Consider the following 21911-nt stretch of genomic DNA (forward strand, 5'->3'; position numbering starts at 1 on the left):
AATATTTTCTTGTCTTACTCAACTTCTCGTGTCTTATTTCACACAATAGGTGAATTATGCGTGAACAATGATTGTCTCTTAAGTGTCTCATGAATTTCCGTTTAATGATATGTAATATTCGACCCTCTTATCTGTAATGAACTTTCATGTCTTTATGCCGACATTCAGTTTATTAGTCACAAAGTCAATCAACGCAAAATTAATTGATACCAGAATGTCAAAATTACAAAGCTCCGGTGTTGCTTTTCAAAAGTTGTTCAGAAATTTCATCGTTAAACAATGAATATTAATAAGAGGGGAAAGTCATGATGAGAGATTTGGGTTCACCTCAACAAGATTAGATTTAGCTGTTGACTACGTACAGCAATCGTGTTGTTTTCGTGTCAAGTTTAGGTGAAAAAGTATCATAAAGGATTGCATCTTGTTGTGAGCACCTTTTGTGAATCTGCTCGGAGCCGTGTGCCTCTCAAACCAAATTGACTTGATTTCTAGAGGTTCCGAGTGCAGTCTTTGAACATCACATCACCAGTTCTATTGCTTCAACAACTCCTTCTCATCTGATTTGCCAAATTGCATTAAAGAGAAATGGAAATTTGGATGGTGTTTGCCGTTTGTGAGAAGTTTGAGATGCGATTGGAATACTCTGTCGCTGTATGATCTTGTTAGTCTGGCACATGTCTGCGTTAGATTTTCCCCCTGTGACCGCTCCGAGAGTATCTGGAGAAGGGGGTAGGAGGAAGTACTATCAAATAAAGATTGGGTTTAGAAGTTTAGAAGTGAAAATCATAACAAAACACAAGTTTGTCTAACGTTCGTCATCAAGATTTGGCTGAGAATTTCAATTTCACTGCTACGCCAAATTTACTCATTTGTGTAATCCAAAATGTCATCAATTCCTCGAAAATATATGTAAAACAAAGCATTTGATACTAATTAATTGTTCAAAAGTGCCGTAGTTGCATAGAATGAAGGATGTTTGTTCAAAACCTCCCAAACATGCCAAGTATACCCAATAATAATGTCGACAAATATACGCGATATTGCTCACTTTAATGAGACCCTATATTAATTAACAATGTCTTTGGTCCTGGCCATTGTATCTCCCATTACGCTCTATTCGCTACACTGTTCAAATATATTTGTGAGCTCTTGCAAACATTGTTATATGATCTAATGAGTTCTCATGTCTGACAACCTTGGCAACCTTTGACCCAAATATGATGCTGGGATATTTTAAAGTAATATTCGCCTATCCTGGACGAAAACATGGTGATGACCCCATTTCTATAAACTGGTTCTATTCATTGGGCCTTTGAGATTAATTTTTAATTTTGTAACTTTTCTGCAAAACTAAGATGGTGAATAATAAACGAACCAAAATGACTTACTTTTCAATAGTAGCGTCCGCCTCCTGTTTTGAGAGCTGCATCTTGTCGAGTTGTTCTGCCAACTCATTCTTCTCCATAGTAATAGCCTTGAGTTGCGCCAACAGGATATTGTTCTCCTTTTGGGCGAGTTCGATGTTGCCGTCACGCTCTTTGAGTTGGACAGTGATATTCTCAAGAGTATTGTTGAACTGGTCTCGGAGATTCGCTTCTTGGGACAGTGACTTGTGAAGGCTGTCAAAGAGAAGAAAAAAAATTTTCATGAAAATTTTTAATTTTTTTTTTTTTCTGGATACTAGCTTAGGAGAGAAACAATAATTGATTTGTGCAATTAATGAAGATCACCATGGTAATCATGAAACGGCCACATATGTGTGTCATACGAATGTCCATATTGTTTTTCAAGAGTAAACTGGAAGGGAACGCAAGTAAATAAGGCAAGTTCAGCAGGTGCAGGCGTTCACACTTGTCCTGGTCAGTCGCAAACACGATCAGTAAACTGAACCCAAACAGCAAATTTACCCATGGAATTTAATTGATCAAAATCAAAATCTGCACAAAAACAGGACAAATCTAAGAGTGAAATTAAATTTCTTGATCAAATTGGCTCAAAAAAGTAATCAATTCTGATAAAATTTTTGTCACAGACAAAGGATTATACTTTGAAAATTTCAGTAAATTATAATGATTTAGATTTGGTGAAAAAATTGTCTCTGATTGTGAATCAGAGTCAAAGGATAGAACTTAGGTAGGATTACTATTAGTTGTTTTTCGATTTCATTCTCCCCAAAATGACCTCTTAAAGCAAATTGACAAACTGCATTTACAACTGATCGAAGTCGAAGCGGCGTGGGACAAAAATGTTTCTAGGGATTCTTCAAGGATTATGACGTCAATATATTTCATATGAAGACTTCTGTCTTCGTGAATAGTACTCTAAAGAGGGCACAGGGTTCGTCCAGAGTAAAAATAGTAAAATTTAATCCGAAGTTCAATCGTGGCTGATTCTTGGGCTTCTCCGAGTCAACATGAGTGAGACAGCTTGGGGTCAGGTCCGAGGGTTGGTCCTGTAGTTTGAAATCCCCGACCATAATATTTGCTCGAAAAGGGTCAGGTTTGTTCTCGAGGCGAGTGCAGCGGATTTCGAGGGCCATGACGATATTAATGTGTTTACTCCCAGGCCATAATTCCCACAGGACACCCAGGGATATTTTTGTGATGTAAGATCGATTATTCATGCTAACCATGCAGTCAATCGTTCCAAAATGGTTTTTGCCAAGCCAACACCACATTTTGGTCAAAGGCAGCCATTTTGAATCGAGTCTGACACCTAACACTAACAGCATCATTTCTAGTTTTTCTAGTTGCCCGAAATTCATAGCAAACAGTTTGAGATGCAAACTATTTTTTTCATTTTCTTCAGGAAACATTTGAAAACAAACAACCCAGCAACGCCTTGGCAACTGAACCAAACATGGTACCACACATATCAACAGCGAGCAGACGTGAACTTGTCATGCTCCCCAAAGCTGTATCATCAAAGAAACAGAAACCTGTATAATCAATGAAAACTGCACAAATGATCAATGATCGATCGGTGCATGGACGGAAAAAACATGTCAATCAGCTGTCAGTAAACTTGGTCGGATAGGCTCCGCCCAATATGCAAATGAGGCGCTGGTCAGAACATTTCCAGTCAATTTGTCTTGGTGTATTTGTCTGTTTTCTCTCTGTTGTTAAGGCTCAAAGGCCTTGTGTGATGTGAGCAAACAGGCTGGCGGCAAATTAAGCTACTACTAGTAATACATTTACTACAATCTCAATACCCAGACCATAAACCGGGGAACAAAGGAGGGGACTTGCCCACTCACTGGTACCATGTCACAACTATTTTCTTTTCTCAGCCTTTAATCATGCCGACAAGGGGCTAAGAGAAACATACATTTTGACCCCTGTACACATTCCAGGAGAACTTCTGAAGAGAACAGAGAGGTTGCTGCACTCGGCATGTTTTCAAATGTTGCGATGAGATATAGATAAACCTGAACTGATTCAGTTCTCAAGCGAACGTCTTTCCTAGAGACCTCGGTCTTGTGAGAACTGAAGTTTGTAGAGCTAGCCACTCAAAACCTATTTCAACGTTTCCTCGCCATCTTGCATATTGGCGGCCAACATCTTTGCCCCACACTTACAAGCTAGGGAAAGATTTAATCAGCCTTCCTCAAGAGGGTCTAGAATTCGAGAGTGGAAAACGAAAGCCAGAACAGGCGGGCCGACAAGGGCCCATGAAATCAATAACATCTGAGACATATGAAAACCTATCGTGATTACCTTCTGCGGCGACGCCGGCCGGTTCCACAGGAAGGTATTAATAATGGATCTGTTCACTCGGAGAAACCGCTAGATTGGTTTCCAGTGTTTTCAACCCGCCAATATTTTCCTTCTATTAATCTTTTATAAGGGAGAAGGATGGCAGTGGTAGTTAGACAGCCAGAATAATGACAACGCCACCCACAAATTGTTTGATGTTCCTGTGTGTACTTGGGACAGCTACTTTACCAAATCTTTCCCTTACAAATGACACTGGGTGGACCACAGCAGAAAACATGGCACACAATTGATGTTTTTCTTGAAAGTGGAGACAGAGATTTCACAACTCAAATGTGGCGAGACTTTTCTTTGGCTACATGAAGCAATCACAGGTCCAATCACTCAATTATTTCAAATTTCAAATTATTTCTCATCAACGATTCAACCCTCCATTTCAAAACAATAGATTTGACACCTTTTGCCCTCTGGTGAGATTTTCATGCGTAAATCCCAATAATCGTGTTATGTTTTGCAATTCCTCACCGACAACGAATGCTCACATCTTGGGAATTTTTGCTCGGGCGATCATCCTTAGGTGATTTTTTTCAACAAAAACAGGCACGTGTTGTTTTACATAATAAAGTTGTCATAATAAGAGGGAACACCACTATAGGCGTATTACGATAACCTTCCATTGTTCTCATGCCCACTTTTTACCACATTCCAGCCATAGTCCAATGCTTTTCTTGGACTTTGAACAAATACATGATGACATCTGCCCAATGCATTTGTACTTTGAGACAACTTGAGCTTAAGGATTATCCACGATCAAGCCTGGCCAGAAAAAAGGGATGGTCATCATCCCATGGCAAAAAACTGAGGAGAATATCATATCCTTGATCAATTCCTTTTGGTACAAGTCGAGATGAGTTCAAAGCAGCAATGGTATGCAAGCCTACAGGAAAGATAGAGCAGGAACAAATCATCGATAACTTTTCGATATGCTCACCAAGGCTAATGGGACAACTGAAGTTGTTGTGTTACACAGTTGCTCTACAGCAGATATGATATGAATGAATTGAGTGAAGAAATCAACTGCCACAGTGAGAGAATATGAAACAGACACGTCAGACCAGCTGTGTCGTGCACTTGTCCAAGTCTGGGTCGATCATTTTTTTTCGTCTGGGAACAATATGTAAAAAATCTTTGAATGGTCCACCATAAACTTAGTCAAAAGATGGAAAAAACACTCTTGCAATGCAAGCGTATTTGTCAAGGATGTGTAATGGTGCTGTGCTCTATGACCGAAGTTCTCCACTGTCCCACTATCTCATTGGATGTATGACCACCTGCCCAGGACGAGGTGACAAGTATGGACACTTGGATAATCTTTCCCGGTCTGTGCAACTCGTGAACTGACAACGATATTGACTTTCTCAACCCAAACTTGTTCAAAACATCAGCAGGTTTTGAGCAAATCATCTGAACTAATATGAAAGTAAACACGTGTTTGACGATTATAGATTCTTTAAACAGGGGCGACTGAAGTATCCAAACTACACTCCACAAATCTACTATGTCCTTCTGGCCTCGGCTCTTTTAGTTCAGGGAGGTGAGGAGTTTTCCTGTTGGTTCTCTCAATGTTAGTGAGCATATTTGTGTTATAATAAACACGTGTTTGACGATTATAGATTCTTTAAACAGGGGCGACTGAAGTATCCAAACTACACTCCACAAATCTACTATGTCCTTCTGGCCTCAGCTCTTTTAGTTCAGGGAGGTGAGGAGTTTTCTATTTTCCTGTTGGTTCTCTCAATGTTAGTGAGCATATTTGTGTTATAATTTGTGTATCAAAGAGTTCAATATAGCACCTGCAATTAACTTTACTGCATGATGAACACCACAAGTAAATGTTTCTTTATAACATAATTTCCAAACAATATCCACAGGCGTTAAGCTTAATTGATTATCAATACTTTCAACAGTGTCACTCTTCCAATTGAGAAATACCAGAAAACAGTGATCAAGTTTCGTGTTATTCTTTTGGAAGCGACCAAAGACTGAGTGTATATAAAGCTACTCCAGTCAGGATGTCAGGTGGTTTCTGCCAAAGTCGTGGCTAGGTCCTCAGGTCTGCTGGTGGGAACTACCACATAGGTGTCAGTTGACCCTCTGGCTAGCGTGAGGTTTACTCTAGCTTCTCTCTAATGGCAGGTATCATTTATTCATCATAATACGTCAAAGACAATATTTGTGTTATATAAAATAACAATATGGCACCACCATTTATGCTACTGTTAATGAATCTGGGAACATTACAGAAGGCTCTTACCAATGTCAACATTCAATTTCAGATTGATTTTAGCACAGAAATGAACAAAAACCACAACACTGCAGAATAACAGTAACTTCGGAAAAAATCAATCAAATTCAGATGTCCGATCTAACATCTTGATAGGTCAGTGCTGGCAAACTTATGCCAGAGGGTGCATACTAAAATGTTCATTATACCTTTCCTTTCTTTGGTGGGTGTCATATAGTTTTAGAAAATTGGACAGATACCCTCATACTAAACAGCCACAATCAGCACTAGAGCTTTACTTCTATGGAAACAAAATATATGACAATGGGTGATATGATGAAGACTAGCAAATGCTTTTATCTAAATCTTCATGTACATTTACACTAGGCCTTTCTGTACAAAACCGGAGTAAAAGCATTTGCTAGTCTTTATTCATATCACCCAATGAGTTAAACTCGGAAAAATCTCTCCAATTCAAAAATAAAATTCAACGACTTAGCGCATAAATGATCATTTAATTCACCTGTTTTTTTTGTTTAAATGCATCAGTGGAAAACCAGTTACTCTAAGTGCCTCAGTCTAAATAGTTTTTTTTCTCTTTTATGACAATACTGTGTTCCGGTTAATAATGATGACAATTCATGAAATGATGTATCTTTGTCGCGTGTCGGTGGAAACCATATAAAGTATCGCAATCATCAATATCTTGTTAATTATCTTTTGATTAATGCAGAGATAAGCTACAGTTTATACCTGTGGGTTCACACATCTGGGCATGCCGCGCATCTGATTGTCAAATAATTAATCAAATAATTAATTAGTACTTTGATCATGCAATGGTAATTATCTGTTCCATTTCATCAACTATAGTCCGATTCAACCTCGAGTCTCGTCCATTCTAACATGGCCGCCATCTGTGCATATCTTGTAATGCATCATGTACATTGTTTCCGGTGAAACTTAAGTTGGCTTCTGCCGTACCGGGAAGGATGTGTGACAATAGGTGTATCATCATTATCGCTATCTTACGGGACAATAACAGAGCTGTAGCCAACCAACCGAGACAGTGATGAATCTCTACGTTGTGAGGTAGAGCAACATATGGTGAGGCATGGTTCATTGACATGGTATCCAGGCGTTATAAACTGCTACTACCGGCGCCAAATGTGGCCACAATATTCATTACCGAGTCTGTTCATCTTTTAATGAGCGTTGCGCATTAACTGGATTCGTCAGATGATCGAGATTGCGTAAATTCTCCAATACGTCATCAAAACTATGATTTGTGTTGTCTCATTAATATCATTGGTGTGATCCTTTAATTGTGATTGTCATAATCTGTGTTATCCTTTAATTGGGATTGTCGTAATTACAGGATCAAGTTGATATTGCTGTAAATTCTATGATTGGTTCTAATTTTTTGTTGTGGGTAGCTTTAGGAGTGAAAATGTGGGGTTTACAGTGTGAAGTTGGTGATTTTATTTCCTTTGCAAGCGAAGGGTTAAAAGCAATTAAACTGGTGTAAAGCAAGGAAACGGCACAGCGTTTTAAATTGAGAGCAAGCAGATCTTTAATAAACAATCTTCCTGCTGAAATGAACAACTCCCTCAAGTTGAATGATGCAGGAAATTACTGAAGATCGCGTCAAAACAGGTTGAGCAGATTATGTGTGCATGGTACAGTACACGATGTACACTGGTTCTTGTCTTACTTGGGACGACATAGCGGGATGTTGCGAGAAATAAAAAGGACATTGTGATTAAGATGATTTAACAGCTTCCAATGTTACATCCTTGTTTATCAAAATGGACCACCAGCAGAAATTGGCGAAATTAAAAATGGAATTTTTCTTCTTCTTGTGGATGATAATTATGATATTGATGATGCAGTTAGATGACATGAGAGATGGGGGTGGGTTGGGAGAGTGATGCAGTTAGATGACATGAGAGATGGGGGTGGGTTGGGAGAGTGATGCAGTTAGATGACATGAGAGATGGGGGTGGGTTGGGAGAGTGATGCAGTTAGATGACATGAGAGATGGGGGTGGGTTGGGAGAGTGATGCAGTTAGATGACATGAGAGATGGGGGTGGGTTGGGAGAGTGATGCAGTTAGATGACATGAGAGATGGGGGTGGGTTGGGAGAGTGATGCAGTTAGATGACATGAGAGATGGGGGTGGGTTGGGAGAGTGATGCAGTTAGATGACATGGGAGATGGGGGTGGGTTGGGAGAGTGATGCAGTTAGATGACATGAGAGATGGGGGTGGGTTGGGAGAGTGATGCAGTTAGATGACATGAGAGATGGGGGTGGGTTGGGAGAGTGATGCAGTTAGATGACATGAGAGATGGGGGTGGGTTGGGAGAGTGATGCAGTTAGATGACATGGGAGATGGGGGTGGGTTGGGAGAGTGATGCAGTTAGATGACATGAGAGATGGGGGTGGGTTGGGAGAGTGATGCAGTTAGATGACATGAGAGATGGGGGTGGGTTGGGAGAGTGATGCAGTTAGATGACATGAGAGATGGGGGTGGGTTGGAAGAGTGATGCAGTTAGATGACATGAGAGATGGGGGTGGGTTGGGAGAGTGATGCAGTTAGATGACATGAGAGATGGGGGTGGGTTGGGAGAGTGATGCAGTTAGATGACATGAGAGATGGGGGTGGGTTGGGAGAGTGATGCAGTTAGATGACATGGGAGATGGGGGTGGGTTGGGAGAGTGATGCAGTTAGATGACATGGGAGATGGGGGTGGGTTGGGAGAGTGATGCAGTTAGATGACATGGGAGATGGGGGTGGGTTGGGAGAGTGATGCAGTTAGATGACATGAGAGATGGGGGTGGGTTGGGAGAGTGATGCAGTTAGATGACATGAGAGATGGGGGTGGGTTGGGAGAGTGATGCAGTTAGATGACATGAGAGATGGGGGTGGGTTGGGAGAGTGATGCAGTTAGATGACATGAGAGATGGGGGTGGGTTGGAAGAGTGATGCAGTTAGATGACATGGGAGATGGGGGTGGGTTGGGAGAGTGATGCAGTTAGATGACATGGGAGATGGGGGTGGGTTGGGAGAGTGATGCAGTTAGATGACATGAGAGATGGGGGTGGGTTGGGAGAGTGATGCAGTTAGATGACATGAGAGATGGGGGTGGGTTGGGAGAGTGATGCAGTTAGATGACATGGGAGATGGGGGTGGGTTGGGAGAGTGATGCAGTTAGATGACATGAGAGATGGGGGTGGGTTGGGAGAGTGATGCAGTTAGATGACATGGGAGATGGGGGTGGGTTGGGAGAGTGATGCAGTTAGATGACATGGGAGATGGGGGTGGGTTGGGAGAGTGATGCAGTTAGATGACATGGGAGATGGGGGTGGGTTGGGAGAGTGATGCAGTTAGATGACATGAGAGATGGGGGTGGGTTGGGAGAGTGATGCAGTTAGATGACATGAGAGATGGGGGTGGGTTGGGAGAGTGATGCAGTTAGATGACATGGGAGATGGGGGTGGGTTGGGAGAGTGATGCAGTTAGATGACATGAGAGATGGGGGTGGGTTGGGAGAGTGATGCAGTTAGATGACATGAGAGATGGGGGTGGGTTGGGAGAGTGATGCAGTTAGATGACATGAGAGATGGGGGTGGGTTGGGAGAGTGATGCAGTTAGATGACATGGGAGATGGGGGTGGGTTGGGAGAGTGATGCAGTTAGATGACATGGGAGATGGGGGTGGGTTGGGAGAGTGATGCAGTTAGATGACATGAGAGATGGGGGTGGGTTGGGAGAGTGATGCAGTTAGATGACATGAGAGATGGGGGTGGGTTGGGAGAGTGATGCAGTTAGATGACATGAGAGATGGGGGTGGGTTGGGAGAGTGATGCAGTTAGATGACATGAGAGATGGGGGTGGGTTGGGAGAGTGATGCAGTTAGATGACATGAGAGATGGGGGTGGGTTGGGAGATTGATGTCAAGCAACAGGCCTTGATAAACGTCCATATGGAAGTGACACACATAGCTTACAACATTTCTCTGTCACATCGCGAAACACATGACGCAAAACTGTACGAGAGAGGGTATGGATGGAGTGTTTCTGCGATGATCCAGTTTGAAAGAGAGAAACCAAATTGAACATTTCATAAACATAGACTTAATACTGAAATTGACCCAATTCTCTTGCCAAAATATTTGACAAATTTATTTGCAATCTGCCCACAAAGTACTTGTTTGGTGGTTATTTTATCAGAAAACAGATTTATTTGCAAAAAGCATTGAATTTCACAGAAAATATTTGTCGGATTGATATTTTAACATGGAATCCCAAGCAGCTGAGTGTTTTTCACTATATGCATAGTTTTATTACTTTACACTGCCGATAACAGTCTGAGATGAATTGAGGAAAATATTAGCTGCAAATATTAGACATCTCTTGGTATCTCAATCACATAGTTTGAACAGTTTGACGAAGAAAAATATTGGACCACTAAACAGTGTGTGTAGGGACAATATTCTAGGGTTTTATAAGCTCATGTAGCCTTGAATGAAATCATAAGCCAGGATATCTCAAAAGCATGATTATCAGCGGATATTTCACACTAAATGTATGGAAAATTCTGTTTGTAAATTTATCGAAAACCTGGAGTAATGATTAAACAAGCTTTTGTTGCTGTAACGGATAGCTTCAATGGACGTCAGATCAGTATTGGAGTGTAGATGTCTCTATTTCGCCAAGTTCAGTTTTATAAAGTATTACCTCTCAATTATGGAGTACAGCGAGAAGATCCTTTTGCAGGACAGAGAGATTTTAGTGTTTGATTTTCAGAGCAGAGAGTTGTTACCTTTGGCGTGATTCAGATGGATGGGAGCTGGGTTACACAAGCCCAAATCTCTGTGAACTCCCTCTACTGCAATTTGAATTTCAGCTGGAGCTCTTTCATGGTCATTGAGACTTTTGTCATTTTAGGTCTGACCTAATCAATCAAATGTACTCAATTTGCAAATATTTAAAATTGAATCACTTACTCTATGACCTAAGCATTGAAACACAACAACAATGAACTTGTCACATCAGAATATCTAAATGGACAATTTGGTACCAATTTCAAATATTGGTATCAAACTTCAAAAGTACCCTGTGACACTATGATAGCGTTTCAAAGATCTGATTGGTTCCATTATTTCCCTTAAGTCAAGATAAAGGGGCTATCAGCCCGGCCACACACTGCACCACATGGCCTCACAGAGATATCATGCTCAGGTCACCAAAGTCGCGTAAATGGCAGATTTACTATAACAAACTTGTCAAGTCTGTCAATCGGGCTGAGACGAGAGCAACAGAGAGATATCACCAAGACAACATCAGGAACGACACATTGTCGCCGCCATTTTTCACCCGTCAATCCAAAATGGACAATCACAAACTTTTCGCCAAAGAATCCCTTACAGTTGTCCAAACACCATATTGAATGGTTGAACACGGCTTTGTGAGAACCAACAAATAACAACTGCACCAATTTATATGATCCACGTCGCGCCATTATCTAGCGATAAATATGAATTCTGGGTGAGCATTTATGAAATGATAATAGTGTGGAGAATGTGGTTTACCTCAATAGGGCCAACACCTGATAACTCGGCCTGCTCCCCACGACCGTGGAGATCCTAACGGAGTCATGTTCCTGGAGTGCAGGGATAAGAATGATCAACAACAGTTCTATGATTAAGATGACCCGTCTAATCTCAACTATATTAAGTTTGTCAGGGAGTTTTTACCCGATAATACAATGTCCCAAGCATGATCTTCTGTCAATGTGTGAGACTCCACACGAAGGGCTTTGAATAAATGAAGTTGAAACCATTCTTTTTTCTGCTTCTGGAGAAAACATTTGACAGACCTTGGCAAGCCTGCATGACAGTATTATGAAATGTGTTTGTGCCAGTATCATTCTCTGCATCACTGGTAGACACAGTTACATCTGAACAGTACAAGGGAGCAGAAATATTCTTTGTCGCTGCTTCAAAGATGAGTACTGTGCATCCATCAACATAACATTTCTTCTATTTCTTCATTCTCTTTTCAAATGAAGCAGAATATTTCTAACAGAAAGCCTCAAGGTCTGCAACAAGCAATAATTCTGACGGCATCATTCTTTGTCATGTACAAAGTTTAGAATTTCTCCTGCTGTGTTTTACATTTTGTCGCAGGACATCTCGAGTCTCGAATATCATGTAAGCCATAAGAAATCCAATTTATACTACTCTTCATGAATGCACGTACAACGAGATTGTCTCCACGCTACTTTTATCCAAAGATAAATCTCGTTTCCTCTAAACATGATGCCCATTGAATCGTTGCATTTGTCAGGTTCCCAGGCGCTGAGGTGTTAGTCTCCATACTTTATTGGCAAGATTTAATGAGGAGAGAAACCATGTTGCCATATCTCTATGATAAAGCTTCATTGGCAAAAAAACCACTTCTCATCTGGCTTGAAAACGTTTTATGGACATCGATATCAATGCTCTGAAATTCTCGATTCTCAAATTGAACTTAAAGGCAATGAAAATTTCACCAAATTCAAATCAAGTGAAAGTTGGTGTAAAAACTTGAGAAAGTTTGACAGGGGGTCAGCAAGTGCATGTTAGTTTAATAATAATGCAAACTTTGTCCATAGTCAATATTCCAGTCATGACTCGACTATTAAGATTCTCAAAGCGGTGTTGGCTTTAGGGAAAGAGGGTAAACTCTGGCCATTCCGGACCCATTAGTGACGATAGCTTGCCTTTTAGGTTCAGACAATGACGATGAAACTCTACCCGACATCACAGGACCTAAAGAGGCGCACATTTCGTGGTGAAAGATGACATTTATGCCAGCTCTGGCGTGTTTCTCCATGTTTCTCGGCCATTTTAGGCCGTCTTTTCTTGTTGTGTTTGTCGTAAAGATAAACGGACATCTGAGAAGCGAGCGTTTGGGTTCCTAATGAACATTACAATGACAGATGGGCTGATCCATTCTTCTCATCAGCCTAAATTGATTGCTCAATTCAAGTTATTGGAGTAGGAGAAATTGTCAAAATTCTGATCTTTCTTTTGCGAGCTCAAAATGTCTTTATCATGATAACAGCATACTTTTTCCCTTGCAAATTTTGAATACTGGTGTTAATTTGGCAACTTCGTGTTCAAAATACCACACAGGCCTATCACAAGTTCTCAAAGGAATTTGATTGCAAGGATTTTTTGTCATATTTGTATGGAAAAAATGGTTTGGGTCAAAAGGCTGGGCAGGGAACTGGGAATTTTGAAAGATGTCAGTATTTCATACACTGATGACAAATATCGTGATTATGCAACAATTCTCTGTCGCACCTGATTTATTATTAATTACTTCAGAAACTAAACATCCTCGCCCAAACTAAATAAATGCCATCACTGCCACGTATCAATAACCAGGAAAAAGGTGACAAAACAGGTTGCTACACAGAGAGGATGCCCCCTAACCAGGAGCAAGCCTGTGTTATTCTAACTGTAAACGACCATTCAGAGCATACTGGTTAGAGCAACACTTGAGAGGTGAGTCCTCTGCCTGCAAAAACAACCCTGGTAACCCATTGTTCTCAAGTGGCGACAAAACTAACGTATTATTACAAATGGAGCTATGATCTCCAAAAACATTTTCTTTGTAGTCTCAACCGCAGAAAATATCTCGATTTCGAAACTCTCTGCAGACTAGGACTTGTCACCAGCCTGCCAGCAAAATTGACATCCAAGACCCCCCCCCCCCCCCATGCCGTTGACGCTCAAACAAAAGTAGAAAACTTTGACTGCAATGTTTTGGTAAAAACTAAGATTTGTATGGTAACAGCAAAGCAAACACCTTGGACCCAGTTCCTTGGAGCAGGTACCTGATGTTGACAAAACAATGAGAGATTATAGCAGACAGACCTGATCACCACTCCAAGACCCAAAAACAAACCGGGGCTGGGAGGTCCACAACAAAGTGTGTTTTTGCAGCTCAACTCACAGAATATTTTGACAAATGAGCAGAGAGGGACAGCTTAGAAGATGTCAGACTACAAGATCAAAGTCAACAGATGACTTGGGAAGACATCTTTTGAATAATCTTGAGGTGACAAACAACTTTTGGACCAGAATTGTATTCTTGCCATTGTCACCCTGCATGCCTGGACAGAGCTTGGCAATTTTACAAAACTGTGGACAGAAGACTGCCTACCTGTGCATAATTTTATAGTGAGCACTTCCACTACAGCCCGTAGTGGTCCCCTTGAAGGTTCTAAACAAGGGGTTGAAGCGATAAATTAAAGGCCCCAATCATCATTAGAAGAGTTAAGAGTAGATTTAAGAGAGGATCCACCATCATAGAATGACACCTAAACATAACCATGTTGACATTGCCATAATTTACTAGATGCTTCTGTGGTCAACCAGTCTCCCAAAGGAACTATCTGCGGACAGATTGATAACCGTCCTAAATTGGCTGCGTACCCTAACCGACACTCTGGTACATCTGCGGCTGTTTTTCTACCCTTGGTTCCGCCACTACAACAATGGCGGAAACCTTAATGCCGTTAAAATAACACCAAGAAACAATCGCTGTCGTGTCTCTAATGACAATCAAACCAACAATGAATTTCTTGGATTAATCGCCCTTCTGATCTTTTGCTTTTGAATGATCAAAATTTGACATCCAAGCTTCGGGGTAAACAAATCCACCGATAGGAAACAAATGGAAAAATTAAAATTCATTGGCTTGTAATTAAAGGAGCCACTCAGTGTGGTGAAGAGCTTTTAGAAGAATAACGACTGCTGACAAATGTCGCTGAAAAGTTAATCAGCTGGTGACAAAGAAGGACAAGTATTTTTCTAATAGGGCATGCTAGTAGGAAGGTCACTTGAAATGGTAGTTGAGAGGCCAAGTCATGTTTCATCTTTAACCCCATGCAAAGTCAATTTAAGTGCCAGTCAGTGGCAGACAACTGAAATTCCTTTTTTTCAATGAAGTTTATTTGACTTCTCAAGTCTGAGGGGTAAAAACCTCTCTATTATGACTATTCTAACTTGAAACATCTTCCTGTTCAATGCATATCAAAGCTAAGACAAATTCTGATGTAAAACATGTACAAGAACAAATCCTTTTATTGAACATCTAATGAGTAATACTGAGTTATATTCTTGTGGTATTGGCCCAGGTTATATATTTTCTCTTACCACCCAGCTGTTGTTACTGTGTGTTTATGGCAAACTTTTAGCAAGGACCCATGATTAGCAACACAATGGCGTCAAAACTTTGTGGACCATGATTAGAAATGATTACAAAACAATCACAAAAACACCCAGGTGATTAGGAAAGAAAAGATTCCGCATGACATTGTGGAAATAAATATGTCAAACAATACACTTTAGGCTCAAAATCTGAACAATATTTACTCCTGATGTCTTGCTTGGTTTAACACCTGTTCTGTGGCCCTCTTCAGATGATCGCAATCAACACATGGTAAACCATCCCCTAATGGTTTTCACCCCTAGACATTGTCTTTGTGATTAATTCTATTACAAGACCTAGCTGAATCATAACATTACTGTTTGGAGTTAGTGGTTTAAGTTAACAGCATTCAGGACCTAGGATGTGACAAAATGTGTGTCTAAACATCGCCTCTTTATCCTGTACCTGTGAAAACAACCGAGGTAAGGTTGATTCAGCTAAACTGACAAAAACATGAAAAAAACAACACCGTTTCCTCTATCTGTTAAAATCAAGATTTCCTCTTCCCAGTAAGCAGCTCAATCTGATGATGCATTTCTGCTTACAATATGACACTCCCAACCCTTCTTTTTCAAACCACTTTACAAAACAGTTCGAATCTTGTCTTATTTTCTTCAGAAACAACCCGCCTCAAAGGATGCAATGAGCTATTTTTATGAGTTGGCGAAGTCTTCATAAACTTCTCCAGCTGAAATTCTGCTCCAACGAAGCCTTCATGGATTGGCTGACGGAACACCAGGAAGTATATAGATCATGAAATCTGTCACAAGGGCGACTTTATCAGAAAATTACATGACAAATTTGTCATGCAGATATCGAGCCAAATAAAATTGTCTTTTGATTTATGTGTTGACTGACCTGCCAAACGGGCCACAATAATCAGAGATCAAGATAAGGCGATGATAAGGACACAATGGTGGCATTCTGCTGCCAAAATATCCCACCAAACAAAGGCGTCATCAACATTCTCCTGCTTAGTTAACCTTTAAGCATAAGAACAAGTCTGTCACCAACATTACTAAAATCAAAGTTTAAGGTGACACTTGAAACTGACCTGAAATCTGATACTGATATGAAATACATGAAAGCACCAGACCCTGCTGAGAAATCCCCTCCTAGATTTCACACACTGGACTTGTCTGACTGGCAGCCACTGTCTGACAACCTTGGTCTGACAATGAGAAAGCAGAAGATATCCTAACAGTTCTACTTTCCAGGGACTGGGAGGAGTCTGACCACACAGACCTGCCTTGGGGAATGTTGGTACGGGTATATCTAACCAAAGCCTGGTACATCATTTAAAGGTCTTACCTATAATACACCCTGAGTGTCTGCATCTCATCTTCTAGCCTCTGCACCTTGGTAAGAGCCATGTCTCGCTCTTGTGATATGGCCATCAACTTCGCCTGAAGAGAGAAAGGTTTAGATATGGTCAACCACACGATGAAAGACTGAGTTGGAAGTTGAAACGCTCACAACTTGAACAAATAATTCTGCCATCTTCTTTTTTTGGGGGGGGGGGGAAATTGCTGCATGAGAGACCCCTGAACCATCAAAAAAATTTCATGTAAGTTTTTTTAGAAACTACATGCACTGAATGAAAGACAGGCTTTCAATCATTAATACTTTCTAAATCTACAAAATCATAAGATATATAAGAAATATTTGAAAACAGAAGAAAGTTTCTTTCTCAAATACTAGTGCTGCCACCTGCCCAAAACTGCCAGAACTACAGCCACCTTGTTCAAACAGCCAGATCATCATAAATGATAAAAGTTATTTTATCAGAAACTGAAATTATCACAGGGAAGATAGCAATAGAAACCTGTAAGGCAACTAATGACATGCTTGACTTTGCAGACTTTCGTTTCATCTTAGCATATAGATTTGTCAGGAAGTATCACATCGGTGTGCGAGTTTGACATGAAATGGATAAGACAACTCGGGATGCGTGCCCCGATTCTTGAAGCTCAATCTAGCCTGATGTCGGAAGACTTTCAACAATAATGTGTAATATAGTACTTTAGTGGTCGTCCATGAGAAATTAACATAACTTGCCGTTGGGTCCATTTGAGAATGAAAACCATTTCTTCATTTGGCTAGGTAAATACGCCCTGGGAGTGAAACTAGATTTATGTCGTGGGGATCGTGTGGTTGGAGTTGATCATTCCCAACAGGAGTGGTAGCAATTGTCTCCAATAAAACGTACACAGGCACAGTCATGTCATTTTGAAAGTTCGGGCAGTCAACAAGCTGTTTTGATAATTTGGGGGAGGGGGTGAGGTGGTGGTTAGACAAACTGACACATGTAGACTGGAGACAACTAGTTTGAATCAAATTTATATTGCATTAACCGGATTGAAATTGTCATCTCCAGCAAAAAATATCACACTTCGAGAAATCAAATTGACAAAATCAAGCTATTTTATCCAAATTTTATCACCCAAGGATTTGAAAGGGTGAATGAAATTAAATAAACATGAAATGAAAGAGTACTTTCAACACAAATTCCGAGACAAGTATCCATTAAACTCGGAAGGAGGACATTGCTAATGAACATTCATGTTACAGCAAACAATATTACGTCAGATATTCAAACAATTTTAATGCTGCAGAAAGTATTTACTGTGCTCTCAGCTTTAGAGGAATTAGTAACTCTGATATAAACAGTGTTCGGGCATTCAAATTATCTTACTGGCTTTGTCTATTTAATTTGTGAGCTGTTCAAATTTGTCGAGAATTTGCCGAGAGTGTTTGCGAATAGCATCAGAGTGTGTATTCGTATGTTGAATATCCTAATTATGAGTTGATTCAAAGGATATCTTCATGTTGAATTTACCTCTATAATTGCGATATGGCATTTATCACTTCGTAAATATCAGAATTTAACCCCTTTCAAACTGGAATATGCACAAGGTCCTGGCAGCTTCTTCAAGCACTTTTCACCTTTAACGTGACGCAAATGACATGTCTTGTGTCACCCATGACATCATGCAATGCTTGATAAGTCCTAAGACGCAAGTTCGACATTCCCAAAATGTAATATCTCGGCACTGAGAGGCTCTCGGTCAAGCCATGAACAAACGTGGCAAAGCCCTACATGGACAGGACTTTTCAGATTTTGGATTCAACCGGTTTCTATACACCTGGCAACAAGTTACAGACTCTTAGACCCCAAACAAGTTAAGGATGGAGAACTAAGCATGATTATAATTGAGGTATAGCACCGCCTAAGGTAGACAACAACATGCCGGAAAACACCCAGAAGGAATCGCTCAAAAAACCTGACAATACGACCGCTCAATAGAATAAACTTTACTACAATATTTATACAAGATGCAAAATTTCTTGAAAGTAAATAAAACTTTTGCTTCCTCGTCTGAGTGACATTTTGAGTTCTGTTGGATGGACCATCCCGTGCTGTTGCCAACCACCTAGGGGAAGAGATAACTGTCATGTTTCATTTATATTTAGAATCAGCCACAAAACTCACGTTCAACTTGCAGAAAACAGAATTTTTCAAAATTTATCCTTTCTTGTTTTCTTCCTTTTGAATCAAAACAGTGTTTTAGAGCATAGCACCTTGAAAGCTCAGTTTGGAAATAACTACATCTGAAGGATCCTCTCAGATTTATCAGAGGTCGAATACAGCAAGTGCAGTAGTGACAGATTAATGGACGAAAATTATGATATAAAGTTTCAAATTTTAATACCATGCCTCACATTGAACAACACCAGCCTTCCCAGTGGGGGAGAAAGACCATCAAAACCTGTTCCTGGTAGCTTCCCTGTCATGAGAAGTGTCCTTGATGTGAGGCAGACCACCCTTGAAGCGGGCGTAAATTTTGATATATTTGCAGAGACATAGAACATTCAGAAAATCTCATTAATCCGTCAGTCAAACTCATCCTCAACACTAGTTATTTCAGTCTAAGTAGTCTAGGGCTGACAGTGCGGATACATACAATAATCGTATATGCAATTTGGAGTACCTTCACTTGATATGGTCGCGGCTGTACAGCACATTAGTAGTTTTGATGAAAGCTAAATTATGGTAACATTTTTGTGCAGCAAAATCCATTTTAAAACAATTTATCACAACTTAGTGGGTGATTTTTGCACTTATGAAAGTATGCAAAACAAAGCAATTAGAATTTACATTTGAGGTGCACCCTCCATGATGTAAACTGTCAAAAGTAATGGTTGGAAATTAGTGCCAAATTATCTGTGGGATGGAGTGAGAGAGCGTAAGTGAATTATGGTGGGAGGAGAGTTAGATATGTGTACTGGCACCAACTGACTCCGTGTAAAATGCCATGGAGGATTGGAGGAGTGTTTGTCCGCAAACTCTCACCACCAGAGGTAAATACTCAAACCGTATTAGAAAGCATTTATATTTTTATACAATCGCAAATCTATCAGACTACCATTAGGATTGAAATGAACTTATTCTTAAGGGTCATAAATATTGTACATAAGTGAAGCGATGTAATGCAGTTTTCAATTTCATGGCAGTGTCAGTTCCAATAATGATCTGAAAACAACAAAATTATGAATTCTCCCCATCTCACATTCTACATGTTGGAACACAAAAAACAATCACTGATGCAAACCCTCATAGAGTACACGGCATCAACCCCCCCCCATAGTATCCCCCATTTTCCAATCAAAGGTTGCATGATCGCCACATATTTGAACAGAGTTTTGAATCAATTGAAGTAGTGTCAAGACTGGGGATGCTCCTATTCAGGCATCACCCGAGTACCCCACAGAATCTTTTGCAATCATTTCAAAATGTCTGTGCGTGTAATAAGTCAATCGTCTTGGAAGAATCAATCAGTGGAAGTGGTGGAGAAATCCAGCAAGTTTTTCCCATATCTTCTTTACAAATGATATGTTTGCAGCAGAAGAGAGGGTTAAGGAGAAAGATAGCCAATCACAAGTTTCTCAACTAAGTTCATTTCAAACTGAAAAATCTTTCAAAACAAAAAATTAACGCAAATGTTAATCTTTGATGAGAAATGTTTCAGGCAATTGTAGTTGTGATTACCTCGTATTTGTATAAGGCAGATCCAATTTTCAGCAGGTAACTAACACCTTGAGGAAGGCAGAATCTAGTTTTTCTCCACAAAGTTCAATTTTGCAAGGGGCGGGGGTGGGGGGCATAAAAAGCTTTACAAAGTTAAAGCGCTTTAATACTTTATCCTGTTCATGATGCTGGCTTGTTCAAGCAGCAGATTCCGGGTAGCAACGAGCATCATATGACTCGTGATTATCAGAGTAAATACCCACTGGCCGGCTGTGGAGGCTGAGGAGCCCTCACAGACTGATGGAATCCTTAATATCAAGGACGAAACGCACCGAACTTCATTTGGCAATTTGGTTCTTTTCTCCTTTTTTATGGGAAGTCTCTCTTTTGCCAACCTTGAGACAACTCTGAGGGCGAACTGGCCACAGTTGATCAACGTGTAAGACTGAACATACAACAGGAAACCCCACGACAAACAGACAAGTTCCTCTCATATCGGACATCTCTCGTCCAATATCCGGCCGAGGAATTGGAACATGCAGTCACCTTGGCGACCAAGGAAACTAATCTTCCTCCAACAAAATCATTGCCTAACCATTTGGGTGTAGATGAAAATCAACAAAGAGGGATGGCATTGTAAATTGGAGTGTTGATTTGTTTGAAGTTAGTCACAACCTTGTTCAAGTCCACACCAGGGAAACTTTCGACGGACTCTCAAATGCATTTTGCATGTGAACGTGTGCAGTGATGCACATGACATTATGTCCTTCTCAAAATGAGCAGTGTCAAAACTATCTGTTTTGAATCAACTTTAGAAGATAATTAACCAAGGTTGTCCTTTGAATGATCAATGGACATATGGATTCGAGGTGATATCAAGATTACCTCAAAAACTGCCATGAAGCCTAACTGCGTAGTATGTAAGACTCTACAGTGGGGGGTTGTGCTTGCCACTTGAAGTCTTGGGGCCAATAACTGATGAAAGGGCATCAGATTGGCCGCAATGTTCTTTATATTCTTACCATACTTCCCAACGAAGTCGAAGGGCGATTTTTTTGACTGGGTGGCCATGCAACCTGATCAGATAAATACGTCAATCTGAACAGCGTGTCATCTTTGAGCGAGAGCTATGTTCGTAGATACTGAAAGTACCTTTATCCAGCCGATGAAATCCCAAGTGGCAATCTGTCAGCATTGAATACCATATGACCCAAATGAGCTACAATGACAGAACAAAACAATGTTAGCCACTCATGCAGGTCCCTTGAAACCTAAAACTGACTAAGTAGTCACAATCAAATATGTAACAACACTTCCCGAATTTACACCATTTGACTTGGACTTTCGTCCTCGCCATGTCACTTTACGGTGTGCAGTATTTGAAAAGAAGTGAAATTTTGTAATTGATGGAGAGATCATTTGATCAGTGAGTTTTAAGCTTTGTTGTCATTGAGAGGTGCTAATAGATAGTTTAGTCCATTATCATTCACCAGCAAACAAACAAAGCGTCTGCTCTCCCAAGCCATTAACAGCCATTTTAAATGTGATTTAAAAAGTTATACAGTAAAACCTCTCTATTAAGGACACTCTGGGGACTGACAAGTGCTGTTCTTAATAGAGA

General features: G+C 40.4%; 1 protein-coding gene across 1 annotated transcript in view; it reads right to left on the reverse strand.

Moving 5' to 3' along the window:
* LOC135484529 (uncharacterized) overlaps positions 1-21911 on the reverse strand; it is a 47152-nt gene that overhangs the window by 8699 nt on the left and 16542 nt on the right. The window contains exons 13-14 of the mRNA XM_064766102.1: positions 16573-16667; positions 1389-1619 (exon numbers count right to left, since the gene is read on the reverse strand). Of these exons, the coding sequence (XP_064622172.1) occupies positions 1389-1619; positions 16573-16667 (326 nt within the window). The remainder of the gene's footprint in view (positions 1-1388; positions 1620-16572; positions 16668-21911) is intronic.

The sequence above is a fragment of the Lineus longissimus genome, chromosome 3 (assembly GCF_910592395.1).
Source record: "Lineus longissimus chromosome 3, tnLinLong1.2, whole genome shotgun sequence".
NCBI lineage: Eukaryota > Metazoa > Nemertea > Pilidiophora > Heteronemertea > Lineidae > Lineus > Lineus longissimus.